Source organism: Pinus tabuliformis, chromosome 4_2 (genome assembly GCF_031772625.1).
Source record: "Pinus tabuliformis cultivar Carrire ecotype Pingquan chromosome 4_2, CPIR1, whole genome shotgun sequence".
NCBI classification, from domain to species: domain Eukaryota; kingdom Viridiplantae; phylum Streptophyta; class Pinopsida; order Pinales; family Pinaceae; genus Pinus; species Pinus tabuliformis.
Genome location: NC_142304.1, coordinates 552,947,143 through 552,963,665, shown reverse-complemented (window position 1 = coordinate 552,963,665; position 16,523 = coordinate 552,947,143). Strand labels below are relative to the sequence as shown.

The window sequence follows — 16,523 nt, the reverse complement described above, 5'->3', positions numbered from 1 at the left end:
CTTATGTATCTCTGTTGAACATTTGATGAAGATCTAATAGAAGAATTTTCTTGAAGGGTTTTCCCCCACAGTGGGATTTTTCCCTGGTCTTGGACCAAATCTTCTATCTTATTGTTCATTGATTGTCTTCTATATGGTTATTGGTTACCGTCTGCCCTTAAAGGTTGAAGATCTAAGATAATTGATTTCAAAATTGCGAAATTTAACAAATTTAAATTTATGTGTAAAGTTTGGTAAAAGTTCAAGTTGTTAAGTATTATTGTAATTTGGAGCATTAGTTAACATTCATAGATAAATTTATATTTTGAAATTTGTTATTTTTTAACCATAGGAATCAGTAATTTGCCAAGATTACTTGAGGAAGGCCTAGGTTCAAAGCTAGATGGTTGTCGCTATAACTTCTAAGTCATTGCTAATATCCCACAAGCCAACACCTAGCAGGAAACTTATGCCTTATCAAGGGCTAAGACGTTTGAGGACACATCCACAAGAGGGTTCCCACTAGTGAGAGGGTGTCTACCATTTTAACCTTATCACAATGGACCAATATTTCATTTGTGGGAATTGAACTTGGCGGGGAGGAGAACAAATTGTCCACCCAACCACATGAGTATACTGTGAAATTGTTAATAAAAGGATAGAAAGATTCTTAAGATGCTATGTGGGTGACTAATAAGTGGCATGGACTAAGCGCCTACATTTGCCTGTGAATTGGAATCAACACATCATCTTTGCACTTGTATGTCTCCCTTTCTTAGTACTCGATGACTACAATGCACTTAATCTTTATTGAATGGAAAGTGATCCATACAAGAGGACTTGCAGTTAGGGATTTTATTTTTGAGAATAGTAGAATCTTAGAGGGGTTAATGGATAACTAGAAAATTATACAAGATAGACAAAAACAAAAAGGAGACAAACACATATCTAATTAGGAACTTCAAGTTTATGACTCGTTTTTTCTTAGATTGCATCCATAGAAGCAAGTAGCAAGTGACCTTGAAATTGTTGAGATTTCTTGGAAACGACTTTTCATGTAAATTTATAAATTTAGATTTTTTACTATGGATTTATCAAGTGTTGAGAGGGATCAACTCCTTCAAGGTGCAAATCTATGTTAGGAGGGATCAAATTTGCATCTCCAGGAATTTGATCTCTCTTGGCACTTAATAGATATGAGGTCTTGAGGGATTTCATCTCTCTCAACACTTGATAGAACCAAGATCTTGAGATTTGCATACTGAGGAATTTTATCTTTCTCAACATTTAATAGACCTAGGATTAAGATGGGTGGATCTAAATTATTATGATAACATGGGATATTTTCATCATTACATTAGAGATGTAAATTCACACTAATAAAAACCTTTCTCACTTAATCTAAAATTGAAATTCACATTTCAAAAAACTTAATTTTTCAAAATATTTAATAAATTCAAGATTAATATAAGTTTTAAATTTATATAATAATTTATAAAATTTTAAATTATAAAACAACATAACATTGTAAAAATAATTTCTTATTAATAAATATCTTTACCAATTATGGTCGCAAAACACTAATGCGACCATCAATTATAACCATGCCCACCCAACCATCAATTTTTTTGGTTGAAGGTTCACAATTAAAATGGCTTCCCTTATTACTCGACTTTTGTGGGATAGAAATCACTTTTTTTTTAATAAATGAATCATATGAAGATCCTTCAAATAGCGGGAAACATATTTATCCACCAAAGCATTAATTTTATATTTTATTAGTAATATTTTTAAATATATAAATTAATTTAGTGTTTTCAAATACTACTAAGTTATTTAAATTACGTAAAAAATATAAAAAAAAACATATATAAAATAGATATCGTTTTTGGGATTCAACTGCGTTAAGTAAGTCATTAACGTATAACCATTTCCATGAGAGGTAGTCTAACTGACTAATTTCTCATGATTTTTGAATTGTTCACTTAGCACTCATTGCATCGGGTGTAAAATAATATGAAAAATTTCACTATATATTTTTTTTAAGTGATGAAATTTTATATTTATAATAAAATTTGCATTTCAAAAAATTTAATATGTCTAAATATTTAATATAGAGTGTTTTGTTAAGGTATTTTTTGATGTGAAGTCACCGGTTCAATTTTTTATTGGACATGATGAAAATGTAGTTTTGTGAAGCTTACAAAAAAATTCTAATTCAAAATTAAAATAAATTGCTAACTTGTATAACAATTTATGAATATTTGCATATAGGAGAGAGAATAGATGATGATGGGGTATAGTGTTAAGTCACTCTGTGATGTGATGGCCACCCAAATCCAGTCATGTTAAGAACTGGTGTGGCCTAGACCAAGTGCAATCCTCGTGTAATTTTCATAGCTTAGATGCCCCTAGGTCATGATTGTGTGGCCTACATCGGGTGCAATCCCTGGGTGATTTTGATAGTTTAGATGTCCCTAAATCGTGATTGTGTGACCTTGACCAAATACAACCTCCAAATGATTTTGATAACTTAAATACTTCTAAATCATAATTTCTCATGCCACAATTCAAACTTGATATAATCTCAAAAAAAATAATTACTTAATAATAATAATAATAATAAACAATTTTAAAAATTTTAAATTATGAAAACACTCTCTCATATATATATATATATATATATATATATATAGAAACGACCTTTACTGAATTATTTTCTCAAAAAATATCGCAACCATCCATTACAACAATGCCCACTAAGCCATCAATTTTTCGGTTGAAGCTTGACGTTTGAGATGGTGTCACTTATTACTCGTGACTTCTCGTTCGATCGAATCGTTATCGCATTTAATTTAATTGAATCATAAGAACAGGGTGCACATGGAAAACCTTAACACCTATTTATTAATAAATGTATTAACTTTATTATTTTTTAAAATTATTATTTTACATTGTTTCAATTTAATATTTTGTTAATTACAAAATAAAAAAAACAAAATTATTATTATAATTATTCAAAATTAATATCGTCGGCCGGCCTTGCTCAAATTTATAGACCAATTATATTTAATATAAACAAATTTATGAGCTGGATAGGAAATTAATAGTCCTGCATCATGTGAAACATTAGGCAGCGAAGAAAACAATAGCATGAAGAATGACCCCATTATGATAAAAAATTTGTTAATAAAAAATGACCCCATTATGATAAAAAATTTGTTAATAAAAAGGCTATTTTAAAAGATTTTTAATTAAAATAAAATTTAATATATTTAAATAGGAGAATATTAAAGTAAAAATGTTTTGACAGTAAATAAAGTGTCTTGTCAGCTGAGTTTAGTTTCGGATTATTGTTCCTTTTTTTTTAAATTTAGATTTTAGTATTGTAAGTTGATATATTTAAGGTTTGGAATAGAGTAATTTATGTGATATTTTTAAGTGAGTATTTATTAGTAGTTAATTTAGAAATTTCTCTTATTGTTTTAGTTAAAATGGAAGTTGATTAGTCTTGGGGGATAGCTCAATTGGTCGAGTTCCCGTTGCTAAGTATTTTTCTAGTTGGGAGGTCACGGGGTCAAATCTCCTCGACGCCTTGGCTCGACGCCCTCGGCTTTTTCTAGTTGGGAGGTCATGGGGTCAAATCTCCTCGACGCCTTGGCTCGACGCCCTCGGCGTTAGCCCTGTATCCCTTCGGGTGGAAGTGCCTCCATATATTTCCCTTGGATGTAGCGACCACTCATAAAACCCGAAGTTGATTTTTTTTTTCAAAGTATCATTTCAATTAAAAAATATAAATACAAAATTTTTATAAATTTATAATAATTTAAAATTTAATTAATTATTTTTTTCAATTGGTTAATTTTAAATAATTTTATTAAAAAAATATTTAAAAATAATTATATTTAATAATTATTTAAGATGATTAAAAATAATATATATATATATATATATATATATATATATATATAATTTTATTAATTTATTATAAATAAATATTTTATTTATTAATTTTTGAAATTAATAAATATTTATTATTAAAAAATAAATTTGAAATTCAAATATTTACTCTTATTAATATAATAAAAAAACACAACCAGGAAAAAATAATAATAATAAAAAACACAATATTATACATTATACGAAGAAATCTACAACCAAAAAGGGATTGTCTTGTTTTAGAGCTTATTAGCTTGAATATGTTTCAAAAACATATAGGCTCTATAGAGAACTCCCTCAACCTACCAATTGGACCTTTTCACTTCATATGGATTAGGCTTCAACTATTTAATCAAATTATTAACTTTGTGATGATATTTAAAGTGATTTGTGTTGATTTTTTTTGAAAGTACCATTTCAATTAAAAAATATAAATACAAAAATTTTATAAATTTATAATAATTTAAAATTTAATTAATTTTTTTTTTTCAATTGGTTAATTTTAAATAATTTTATTAAAAAAAAATTAAAAATAGTAATATTTAATAATTATTTAAGATGATTAAAAATAATATATATATATATTATTTATTTTTATTTTTATTAATTTATTATAAATAAATATTTTATCTATTAATTTTTGAAATTAATAAATATTTATTATTAAAAAATAAATTTGAAATCCAAATATTTACTCTTATTAATATAATAAAAAAACACAACCAGGAAAAAATAGTAATAATAAAAAACACAATATTATACATTATACGAAGAAATCTACAACCAAAAAGGGATTGTCTTGTTTTAGAGCTTATTAGCTTGAATATGTTTCAAAAACATATAGGTTCTATAGAGAACTCCCTCAACCTACCAATTGGACCTTCAACCTACCAATTGGACCTTTTCACTTCATATGGATTAGGCTTCAACTATTTAATCAAATTATTAACTTTGTGATGATATTTAAAGTGATTTGTTTTGTTTTAATTGTCAAAAGTTCAGAATATATATATAATTTTTAAATTAATAAATTTATTTAAAATTAATATCTATTAAAATATATTTTAAACTAAAATTTATTAGCCCAATAATTTTTTATAAAATGTAAATTATTATAATAAATTAAATATAAAAACAGCTACATTTATTTGTGTTGGATAAATTCATATTTAAAATGTAAATTATTATAATAAATTAAATATAGAAACAGCTACATTTATTTGTGTTGGATAAATCCATATTTAAAAAAAATTTATGCTGGTTTTAATGAAATCACTTACTTTTGTTGAAAAATATAAATATCTAAAACTATTTTATATTACAATTTTTAAGCTATAAATAATTAAAACTAAGCAAAGAACTCTAAAATGTGATCACAAAGTCAAAGTTATTGATTTGTTTGTATAGTTGAAGCCTATTCCGTGAAGCTAAAAAATCCAATTGATTTATTGAGGGAATTCTAAACTCATGTTAAAATTTGTAAATATTAAGTATAGAAAAGAATCAGTTTTTTAATATATGATATGAAATTAAATTATAAAAAATCTACACTCTAAAAAATTAGATTCCTTTAAAATTAAGGAATTCAAATTTGAGATAAATTTATATTGGTTATATTATAAATTGGTACAATTAAATTTTGATAATATTGTAAATTTTAATTGCACATCTAAATTTTATAGAGTACATAGCTTAAACATAAACTTCAAATTATCTTTTCTAGTTTTACTAAATTTTTCTAAATAAATATCTTTTTTTTTTTTAACTAAATTTTTCACAAAATCACAATAAATTCAATTAAAATAATAACACTCACTTGTAACTCATATAAGAGATTAATAATTCAATTAACAAAATTTTAAATTTTCTAACTAATTAATTTGAATTTTAAATTTTCTAACTAATTAATTTGATTCTGCTTCCTAAAATTTTCTAATCAGTTAATTTCGAATCTTTGTTCGTGATGAATTTATAAATTTCTACTCTAATAGGAAATTAATATGCAGTTAATGTTTTAATAATTGTATATTGATTTCAAAAAACAAGTCCTTTTGCCTCAGCATTTTTAGCATGAATATTCATGTTTGAATAAGAAGCTAAAAGGCAATTCTTCCGAGGTATATGGTAAACCATTTTCAATATCTTCAAGAAGCTTCTATCTGTATCTTGTTTAGTTATTCAAGAAAGTCTTTTTTTCCAGGAAATGCATGCTTGACATCAACATTGTTCATAGAATCTCTCTTTCAAATTGCCAGGCTTCAAATTTCACACACATTGTTTGAAATTTGACTGACTTCACAGGTATTTTTGCTCTCCCAAGTTCACCATCAAAACCTTGTTACATTGGAAGGATTTTGTCAAGAGCCTAAGCATCAAATTTTGGTATATGAATATTTGCCCGAAGGAGCTCTGACAGATCATCTTTATGGTAAAATATAACTCGAAGAAATATTTATGAAATATTTCAATTTTGTTTCTTAATTTCTCTTTACTTTTTCATTACATTATGGGTTAGTCTCTTTGATAATACAATTACTTTTCTCTTTTCAATTAATGTATTTTTCCATACACTGGTTTACAGGTGCTAAAGGCAAAAGGAACCCATTGGACTGGAAGAAACGATTAAAAATTGCCGTGGACGCTGCAGCAGGTAGGTTGATTGCTCAAGTTAATTCTGTATTTGTGTTCTAATAGACTAGGTCTGTGAAGTGTTAAGGGACTGCAGCTTGCTATCAATCTGATGGATTTCCAATTTTCATTCCATTATTTCTGGTATATCACAAGCATCTATCTAGACTCTAGTATGTTGCTTGGTTTTAAGGGACAGCAGCTTATTATCAAGGTGATGAATTTCTATTCTTCTACTCCATGCTTGCCTGGTTTTAAAAAGGACTGCAGCGCCTGGTTTTAAAAAGGACTGCAGCTTAGCAAGCTGATGAATTTCCAATTTTCTTCTACTCCATGCTTGCCTGGTTTTAAAAAGGACTACAGCGCCTGGTTTTAAAAAGGACTGCAGCTTAGCAAGCTGATGAATTTCCAATTTTCTATTCCATATATTACAAGTATCTAGATTCTAAACTCTAATATGCCTGCATGTTAATGAATTTCTGAATGTCTTTGCAATTCTGGTGTCTCTGTTCATTATTTTGAGAGAGTAGTTAGGTATTTTTACAGTTTAGTAAAGATGTAACATCTATAACACTAATGAATCAACTTAAAAATCATAATAAATTATATATATATATATATAAATTTATATATTTTGATTTTAAAATATTTGAATAATTTAAATTTTATTTTTTTAAAATTTTAATAAATTCAAAATTAAAATAAATATATATTATTATTTATCTGATACCACTCAAGTTAATCTCGCTAATTTGTAATAGAAAGTTGGAATGTTATTATCATATTCAAGGAGACTACTATCAAGGTATCTATTATAAGTATTCAAATTGTTTTATTGCTTTATTTTTGTTTGAGTTTTATTTTTCTATTAAGTTAAATTTTCATATTTTTTGATTTTTCCATTTTAAAATTGGAAAAATTTTAAGTTCAAAATTTCATAACAAAGATTTTTTTTTACAACTAAAACTCTAACTTCCCACCTTATTCTAACCAAATTTAAAATTAAATTTTCAAAAAAATAATAATTTAAATACAATTATATTTCTTCCCACCATAAAAGTTATTTTTTCATAAGTAAAACTCTAACTTCCCACCTAATTCTAACCAAATTTAAAACTAAATTTCCCTTAAAAATGAGATGATTTAAATACTGTTTATCCCATGCTAAAACTATGTCTCTTCAAACCATAAAAGTAATTACAACTTAAACATAATCACCATTCAAGGGAGTTGGAATGTTATTAGCACATCGGAGGGAGCACTATTAGGGCATCTTCCATTCAGTGTATAAATTGCTTTATTTTGCTGAGATTTGTTTGTTGTTTTTAGTTTCTTTTAATTGGTAATTTGAGTTGTTTTAAAATTAACAAAAAAAATATTAAAGTCAAATTTATGGCCAAATTTCCCTATGTGAAACTCTAACTTCCCACATAATTCTGACAAGAATTAAAACCAAAATTCCCAAATAAAAATAGACTGTTTGAATACTGTTTATTTGCAGCTAAAACTATGTCTCTTCTTCCCAGGAAAGTAATTACAATTTAAATAGTATCACTATCATTTTCAAATACACCATTAAATCAAAGGTTTACATGGAATCTGTCCAGAACATATTTCGTAATGAATAAAGTCAATCTCAAGATTAAGAGAAGCAAAAATTATAGAAAGTAAACTACCTAGATATAACTAACTCACAAACCATAACTGTCGGTATATCCTGGAAGGTAAAGAAAGGGGCAGGAATATTTGGAATTTAAATAAAAGGGGCAGGAATATGTCACTGACAAAACAAGCTGTAAGAGTTTTGAGAAGGTTGAGCAAAATTTACAAAAATATATTTTCTATAAAATTAGAACAAAATATTGTTATTACAAGTAAATATTGCCTCATTATATTGTTATTACAAGTAAATATTGCCTCATTATGGTTGCATAGTAATTTGTGAATACCATGTTGTAGCTTTGGTGCTTAAAGTTCTGCAATATAATGATGAATTTGTATGTATATTATGAAGGAAGGAGAATTGCATCCCTTCCAGTACAATAAATATCAGTTTCCTGAAAAAAACAAAGTTCTCTAACATTTTATTTCTTTTCAGGAATCGAGTATCTTCACAATGGAAGTAATACCAAGATCATCCATCGTGATGTAAAGTGCAGCAACATTCTTCTGGATGCAGGCATGAATGCCAAAGTTTGTGACTTTGGACTTTCTAAGCAAATTGTTCAAGCAGATGCAACTCATGTGACAACAGTTGTCAAGGGAACTGCCGGGTATCTCGACCCTGAGTAAGCATTCTTCAACGTTTCTGAAAACTTTAGTTGTAGATCTGTTGTTAATTAAACTTGCAGTGATTATTTCTTCCGCTCAATTTGAATCATTTGTCACAGGTATTATTCAACACAACAGCTGACTGAAAAAAGCGATGTCTATAGTTTTGGGGTGGTGCTTCTAGAGTTGATATGTGGACGTGAACCTTTGACTCACACAGGTTCCCCGGATACCTATAATCTGGTCTTATGGGTATGATATGTCCCTTTTTCCCTTAGGCTGCTTCTCGAAAATACTCTAAATATGTTTGTTTGTATGTATTTTTGGTTTTGGTGGTTAAGGAGTTTGGAAAAATAAACTATTTTAAACATATTTCATTTCAACAAATATTTTATAATTTTAATAATATGTTAGTGATAAATAAATCATTTTTCATTTTAACATCAAGATTTTATCTATATATATAAAACTAATATCATGGTTGCAACTTATTCTGCATGTTGATAAAAAAAACATAAAGACAAAATTCCAAAACAAAACATAATAAATAATATAGCAAATTATTATTTTTTAATCAGGAATTTTTATTACTAATTTTTTTATTTTAGATAAAAGTAAAATATTTACATTTTTATGATTTTAGTAATTATGGGATAGAAGGCCGTCTTTTATTTTATAAATAAAATTTTTATATGATATATAATTTTACTATAATTTTAAGATTAAATTATTATTATTATTAAAATTTAGAAATAATGGAGTAAGCATTTGTAGATTGTTGTAATAGTCAATGAGCTGGAAAGGGCGCATTGACTGCATGTGTATGCGTTGGTGGAAGGATTGACTGCATGTGTATGCGTTGGTGGAAGGATCAACGCATTCTCCACTAAGTGAGAAGTGGGCCGATGGATGGTAACTTCTCATATTTTGATTTCTTGCAATGCAACACACATGCTCAGTTTCGAGAGGTGCGATGAGCGAAATAAAAATTATTTATTTAACTCAGTCGGCAACAACAATTGACCTAAAGTTTATTTATTTTGATGGATTAAAAGGGTATCAATTTTGTAGTGAAGAATGGTGAAGCCAGCTTATATGATATAATTATTTTGAATCATTCATGGATGAGGCTCGAAGCACAACTGAAGAAACATTTGGTGTTCGAACTCTGAGCATTATTTTTTTGTTGAGATGATGAATTTATTTGTAGAAACATATCTAAATGAGGTTGATAAATTGGATGGATCTAATTATGTTAATTGGAAATTCAAGTTGCAAACACTAATGGAAGGATATGACGTTTGGACAATCACAAAGGGAGAAGAAGCAAAACCAATTGGTGTTGAGGCGCAACTGCATCATTCAAGACATAGAGCAAAGGTACTATTAAGAATGTGCGTGAAAGATAATATAATTCCTCATATTCGTGATTGTTACCTAGAATTAGTACTTAGTATTGATCTTGTGACAATCACTTTAAATGGAATGTTAGAGGATTATCATATGTTTATTACAGGTCTTATAGCAAGGGAGAAAACTCCCACTTTCGAGGAATTGATAGGTATACTGATGTAGGAAAAAGAGAAGCATAGGAATTTGAAACCTTAGAATCCAAACTTAACACTTGCTACGAAGAAGAAATTCTTCAAAGGAAAACATGGAGAATGAAGTAAAGGTGGAATCCCATTTTAGAGGAGGCCATCTCCAAAGTTAAATCAAGGTATGTCGCTGGCTAGAAATGAGTCTAAAATTAAATGTTTTTATTGTGGTAGAAGTTGGCATCTTGCTAGAGATTGTTATAAGAAGAGAAATGATGAAACGAGGCATAAATACAAAATACATTCAGGACACTTTGCAGGAGAAGCCCTAAATTCTGATCTTAAGAATATTAACTTGTTTGTGTGTAATGTTGCATTATTCGTTGAAACCGATGATGTTGATGCATGGTTTGTGGATTCTGGAGCCTCAATCCACATGACATGTAATAAGAATTGGTATTAGAACTTCAAGGAAATAAGCAATGGTGGCAACATTTATCTTGAAGATAAGCGCGCACATTAGATCAAGGGATATGGTGATATTCTAGTGACTTTACCAAATGGTAGTGTCAGGTGCATTCATAATGTTATGTATCTCCCCGGGATCAAGAAAATATGGTCTCTATGTCCAAAATTACAGATCAAAATCTAAAGGTTGAATTCTTCAAAACACATTGCATAGTAAAGGACCTGCTGGATCACTACAAACCTGTTGCTTCGAGAGTTAGAGTTGGAGGCTTGTACAAACTTTATGTCCCTAGCAAGTGTTATCAAGCACTGACTTCTACAACTGTGTCAACAGAAAGTATTTGGCACCAGAGGTATGATCATATCAATTTTCATGATTGTTATTGTTGAAAAAACAAAGAATGGTTGAAGGACTCCCTATGTTAAAGAATGAATATGCTCCTTGTGAGGGTTATGCTTTAGGAAAAATGCACATAGATGAATTCCCCTCTAATTCTGATAGGAGAAGAAGAGCCATATTAGAACTTGTGCATACTAATGTTTGTGGACCTATGCAGACCAAATCCCTAGGACGTGCTTCATATTTTTTGTTGTTTATTGATGATTGCACAAGGTACACTTGGGTGTACTTCCTTAGGAAAATGAGTCATGTTTTTGAGTATTTCAAAGAATTCAAAAACATGGCACAGAAGCAAACAGGAAAGTTCATAAAGATCCTGCGTTCAGATCAAGGGGGAAAGTACATGTTGGGGAACTTCACCAAGTACTAAAGGGATCATGGAATAGTGCAACAATTCACAGTATTCTACACTCCACAATAGAATGGTGTTGCAAAAAGGAAAAACAAAACGCTGGTGGAGTGTGCTCGGAGTATGATTAAAGGTAAGAAGCTCTCAAATGTTTTTTGGGCAAAGACCATTAGTACTGTTTTTTATTAAAATAATAAAAGTCCAACAAGATATCTTGATCTCAAGACCCCATTTAAAAACTTGTATGGTTTTAAACTAGCAATTCATCATTTGAAGGTATTTGGGTGTAACGCCTTTGCACATATTTCGAAGAAGAACAAAAAAAAACTTGATGCTAAAGCTATCAAATTTATTTTTGTAGGATACTGTTCATAATTTAAAGCATATAAAATGTTTGATCCATCTACTTACAAAGTATTTTTGAGTAGAGATGTAATTTTCCATGAACATGCAGATGAAGGCAACAAGGACAACAACTATGAAAGGTGGCACATACTTCCTGAAGTTGAAGATATTATACAAGACGCTGAAGACAGAGAGCAGCAGAAGCTTGAGGAAGAATCTAGTGATATGGATACTACCAGCAGTCAGAATTCACCTTGAGATGGAGAAGGACCTTCATAGAACAAAGATGAAGACAATGAATTGCTAACGAGATCTTCACGCCAGATTCACCTACCTGAAAGGTATAAGGACTATGCCTTAATGAGTAGTGTTCTGAATGTCATAGAATCCATGAGTTTTAATGAAGCTAATCAATATGAAGGGTGAAGAATGTTGAAGAATCTAGGGCATTTGAGTTATGATGAGATTCTTTTAACAATGATAACAATTTGTGAAGTACTTTTACTTTGCTTGTTAACACGATCTCCTTCTTGTTATTATTATTGTATGTTCTCTAACTTCATCAAACAGTTACCAAAAGCACAAGAGAAAAGAACACAAGATGTTGGCCCTCAGCTAGGGCAAAACCTTTACTCCTAGAGAGGAAATCCCTTCTTCAAATTTCTCTTATTGAAGCTTCAATTGACAAATGTCAAACCCTAGACCCTTGACAAGAAGATCCTCCAAGCACGAGTCAAGCCTTTTTCCTTTGATCCGAGATCACTTCCTTTCGCAACACTTTGTCCTCCTTCTTCCGGTACTTCGTCCTCTCACTATGTTCTTATTCTGAAAATTGATAGCAACCCTAGTTATGCTTGCCTTAGAAGAGATATTTCTCTTTGTTCCTTTGTATACTTTCTCACTCAGCAAGAACCTTATACTTTATCCAATTAAGCTCTTTCTTTTGATATAATTGCAGATCATATGTGGCAAAAATGTGGCCCTAATTCTTCGCACGTGTGAGAGGATTTCTTCACGAAATGGTGCTTGACTCCTTCTCTTTCCTTCGCTTGAGTAGTCTCCTTCTTCGCTTGAGTAAGAGGCCTAATAGACACTCTTTCCTATTCCAACCAATTCTCTTTGTATGACTGCAATAGGAGAGTTGTTATGATAGAAGAGAGAGCCTCCCTTCCTTCGCACGTGTGACTGTAATAGGCGTTAAAACAACCCTATAAAACTCGGTTTTCTTCCTTCCTTCTTCGTTGTATTAGAGAAACCTTTCTTCATCCTTCTTATACCCTTTGCTTGTCTTCCTTCTTCGTTGTTTTCAGAGATGAGATCATGGTTCTTTTGTGATGTTGTCTGACCCTCCTATTAGGCCGACTTGATGACTTGAGGCTGACTTGATCTCTATAATTCAAATTGCTTACTTTTATGATGCCGACATATGAAGGAGGCTTGTGACTTTGTTTGGAGGTATTTCTTGGACTATAATACATAAATATACATGGTGTAGCATGCCCTTAAAGGTATTCAATATTTCTTTTGACTCTTTGACTACCCTACTGTGACATGTGCTAGACCTATGCAATGAGAAAGAAACTCATTTCTATAATTTACAAAAAATAATATTTCTTTTCTTTTACAAGTATAAAGATAAAAATTACATTTATGAAGACTGAACCTAGTTACACTTTCTTTAACACTCCCTCTTAACTAGGGAGTTATTCATAAATCGTTACAAGGTGTTTGGCCATTTTCAATATGAAGAATTAACATAAGAGAAATCAGACTGGAAATCCATTTGTTATAGCATCATAGTAAACAACATTGTTTCCACAACAAGGCCTTGACAGACAACTCTATCTCTCATTATATCAGAGCACAATGTTGGCGAGACCAATGACTATAGACACCTTCATCATTGTCTCTCAAGGTACATACCCACTTGGGTGTTCACTGAGTATGACCTTCTAGGAATATTCTTATCTTGGCTTCCCAACCCTCAAAGAATATCGATCCTCTTGCCTACTTTTATCTTGGATGCCCTACACATCCTCAAAGAGCATAAGATGCCAGATGATTACCCAATCCTTCCATTCTTTCTTCCCAAGTGAAGACAAGAATGTTGTGGCTATCTCTCCCTCTCAAGCTTCAACTAGGGAAGATAAGCCCATTCCTGAGAAGGAATATATCCAAGCTCCCTTTGAACTAGGGACTCTTCTTAGATCAACAATTTCTTCTTCGTGGGTCCTTCAGCTGCTTGATCAATTTCTTTTCTTGATGTCATGAATTTTGTCGTGCTTCTTCCTTGTAGGGCATCAACCATTGATCACTTTCCTTCTTGGTTTGTCATGTCCTTCCTTTCTTCATGGAAAGTGGCCTTCTTGGTACATGTTTGGAACTTTTGTCATATAGCTACTTTTTTTTTTATCATGCTTCTTTCCATAATTTCCATTCATCATATGAATGCTTAGTTGTACTTGCACTTTACAATTCTTTGTTCTAGTAGCCCTGCATGACTTCATCCAGATATTACTCAAAAATTAAATTAAATAGTACCTTGCTAGATGGCTTTCCATCATGTCATCTTGTTGGCTTGAATCAGTATCCTGAATTTTCATATCTCCAAGGCCTTTCTAGGTGTCAAGGGTCCTTTTATCTTTTTCTTCCTTTGTCAGAGTTCTTGTGCCTTCTTCTGGGAGATGTCTTCAACAAATCTGTTGGATGATGATTCCTAGTGACCATGGTGTCCTTTCATCTCTGATCTCTTTTCCCATATGCTTCTTCATATGTTGTTTAGTCAACCACCTCATACTCCTTATGAGGACATTTCTCATGTTGACCTTTATTGGTGTGTGAATCATGCCTTTGAGCATATTATTAATGAAAGAGATCTTCCCTATTCTTGACCATGTTTTTAGAGCCATTCCCCATGCTCATTAATACATATGATGACATGAATTTTAAATTGAAAACATAGATGCATATATACCTCATCTTAGTTCTTTTCTTGATCATCTCAACTTCCTTTGACAACTTCCTAGATTGAGATTGCCTCAATTCCCTTTGTTTTGCTTCATCTTTTCTTGCATGCATATCATCCTTTCTTGAATCCCTATGAGTGGAATTCCTATCGAGACATCTGCTTTTCCTGAAAGTTATGAACCTTCTATTGAAGATTCCACCGGAGGATCTTAGTAGTCCTCATCCTGCAAATGCTCCTTCTTGTTGATGATAGTGGCTTTCTAAGATTTGATTATGATCATTCCTTTCTGCATTAATGAGGTCATTCAATAGCTACATCCTTCCTACATGAATATCTTTATCTGAGCTATCTCTACATAATTCTCCTATATTCTTGAAGATGCCAATTTTCATAAACCATGCATTCTATCCTATTTCTACATGTTCCTATGATACCCAAAACCTTGAAAGAAGACTTATGTGAAGAAGTTGACTTTAATCATAGTAGAGATCTGGAGGGTCCTCCTTTTTCTGCTTCTTCTCTTCTTCTTTCACTTCTTGGGTAATGTGAGCTTCTTCTTGTTTCCTCTTATTGTTGTCCTTCTTAAATTTGGGACAATCCCTCTTATAGTGTCCATATTCTTGATAGCCAAAGCATTGGACTTTGGACATATCTCTATTACCCTTCCTTCGTGGACCAAACTTGCCAAATTTTCCTCTTCTCTTGGCCATAGTAGCAAATGCTTGCTCCTTTGATCCCACATCATCTTTGGCTTTGAGTCTAGTCTCCTCAATTTTGCATAGAGACCAAATTTCATTTAGTGGGGTAGCTTCCTTCTTGGCATATATACTTGATGTGAAGTTGCCCCATTCCTCAGGTAGAGCATTGAGTACTACAGTTGTCATTTCTCTATCAGACATAACTTCTCCTAGCTCTTGTAGTTGATCTCTCATCTCAGAGATTTTCATGAAGTAGGGAGCTATTCCTTCCTTGGATATCTTCATCTTATACAATTCATTACACAATGATATCACTTCTCCAGCTGTGCTAACTAAGAATAGCTCCACCAGTTTATCATAGATTTCTTTCGATGTTTCAAGTTTGGAAACATAAGGAATGAGAGAGTCCTTGATGGATTCTATTAGAACTCTTTGAGCCCTTGTTTCATCCTTATTATACTTTTCTAGGGCTTGAGTTTGTTCCTTAGTAGGGACAGTGATACTCCCTTTGATGTGGTCTAGAAGTTCATTCTCCTTGAGAAGTAAATCAATCCTCTTTTTCCATGCAAGGAAATTAGCAGTCCCAACCAATTTGTTGCTTTCCTTGCAAAAAGACATTGTGATATGTTCAGAAGAGGACATACAAATACTTACTTGATATTGTTGGTGATGAAGAAGTCTTGCTACTTCCTTGAAGATTTGATGATTTGTCTTCTTGGATATTAGAGATCTTCAAATTTCCTCCTTCAAGGTGCTTTCAAAGAGATTGCTTGGTGATGAAGACTTCTTAGTGTGCGAGGCTTGAATTGGAGTTCTTTCCTTTTCTTGAAGATGATGTATCTTGATGTAAATTCTTCTTTGAATGGATCTTCTTGTAGGTGCCTTTATATGAAAGGCTCTTCTTCTTTCTTTGTAGTCCTTCTTGATGGATCTAGAATGG

General features: G+C 30.9%; 1 protein-coding gene across 1 annotated transcript in view; it reads left to right on the top strand.

Moving 5' to 3' along the window:
* The window catches only part of LOC149170465 (Leucine-rich repeat protein kinase family protein), a 66,071-nt gene that overhangs the window by 36,837 nt on the left and 12,711 nt on the right, over positions 1-16,523 (top strand). Inside the window, exons 12-15 of the mRNA XM_089429023.1 lie at positions 6,220-6,346; positions 6,500-6,568; positions 8,645-8,834; positions 8,937-9,069. Coding sequence (XP_089285149.1) covers positions 6,220-6,346; positions 6,500-6,568; positions 8,645-8,834; positions 8,937-9,069 — 519 coding nt within the window. The remainder of the gene's footprint in view (positions 1-6,219; positions 6,347-6,499; positions 6,569-8,644; positions 8,835-8,936; positions 9,070-16,523) is intronic.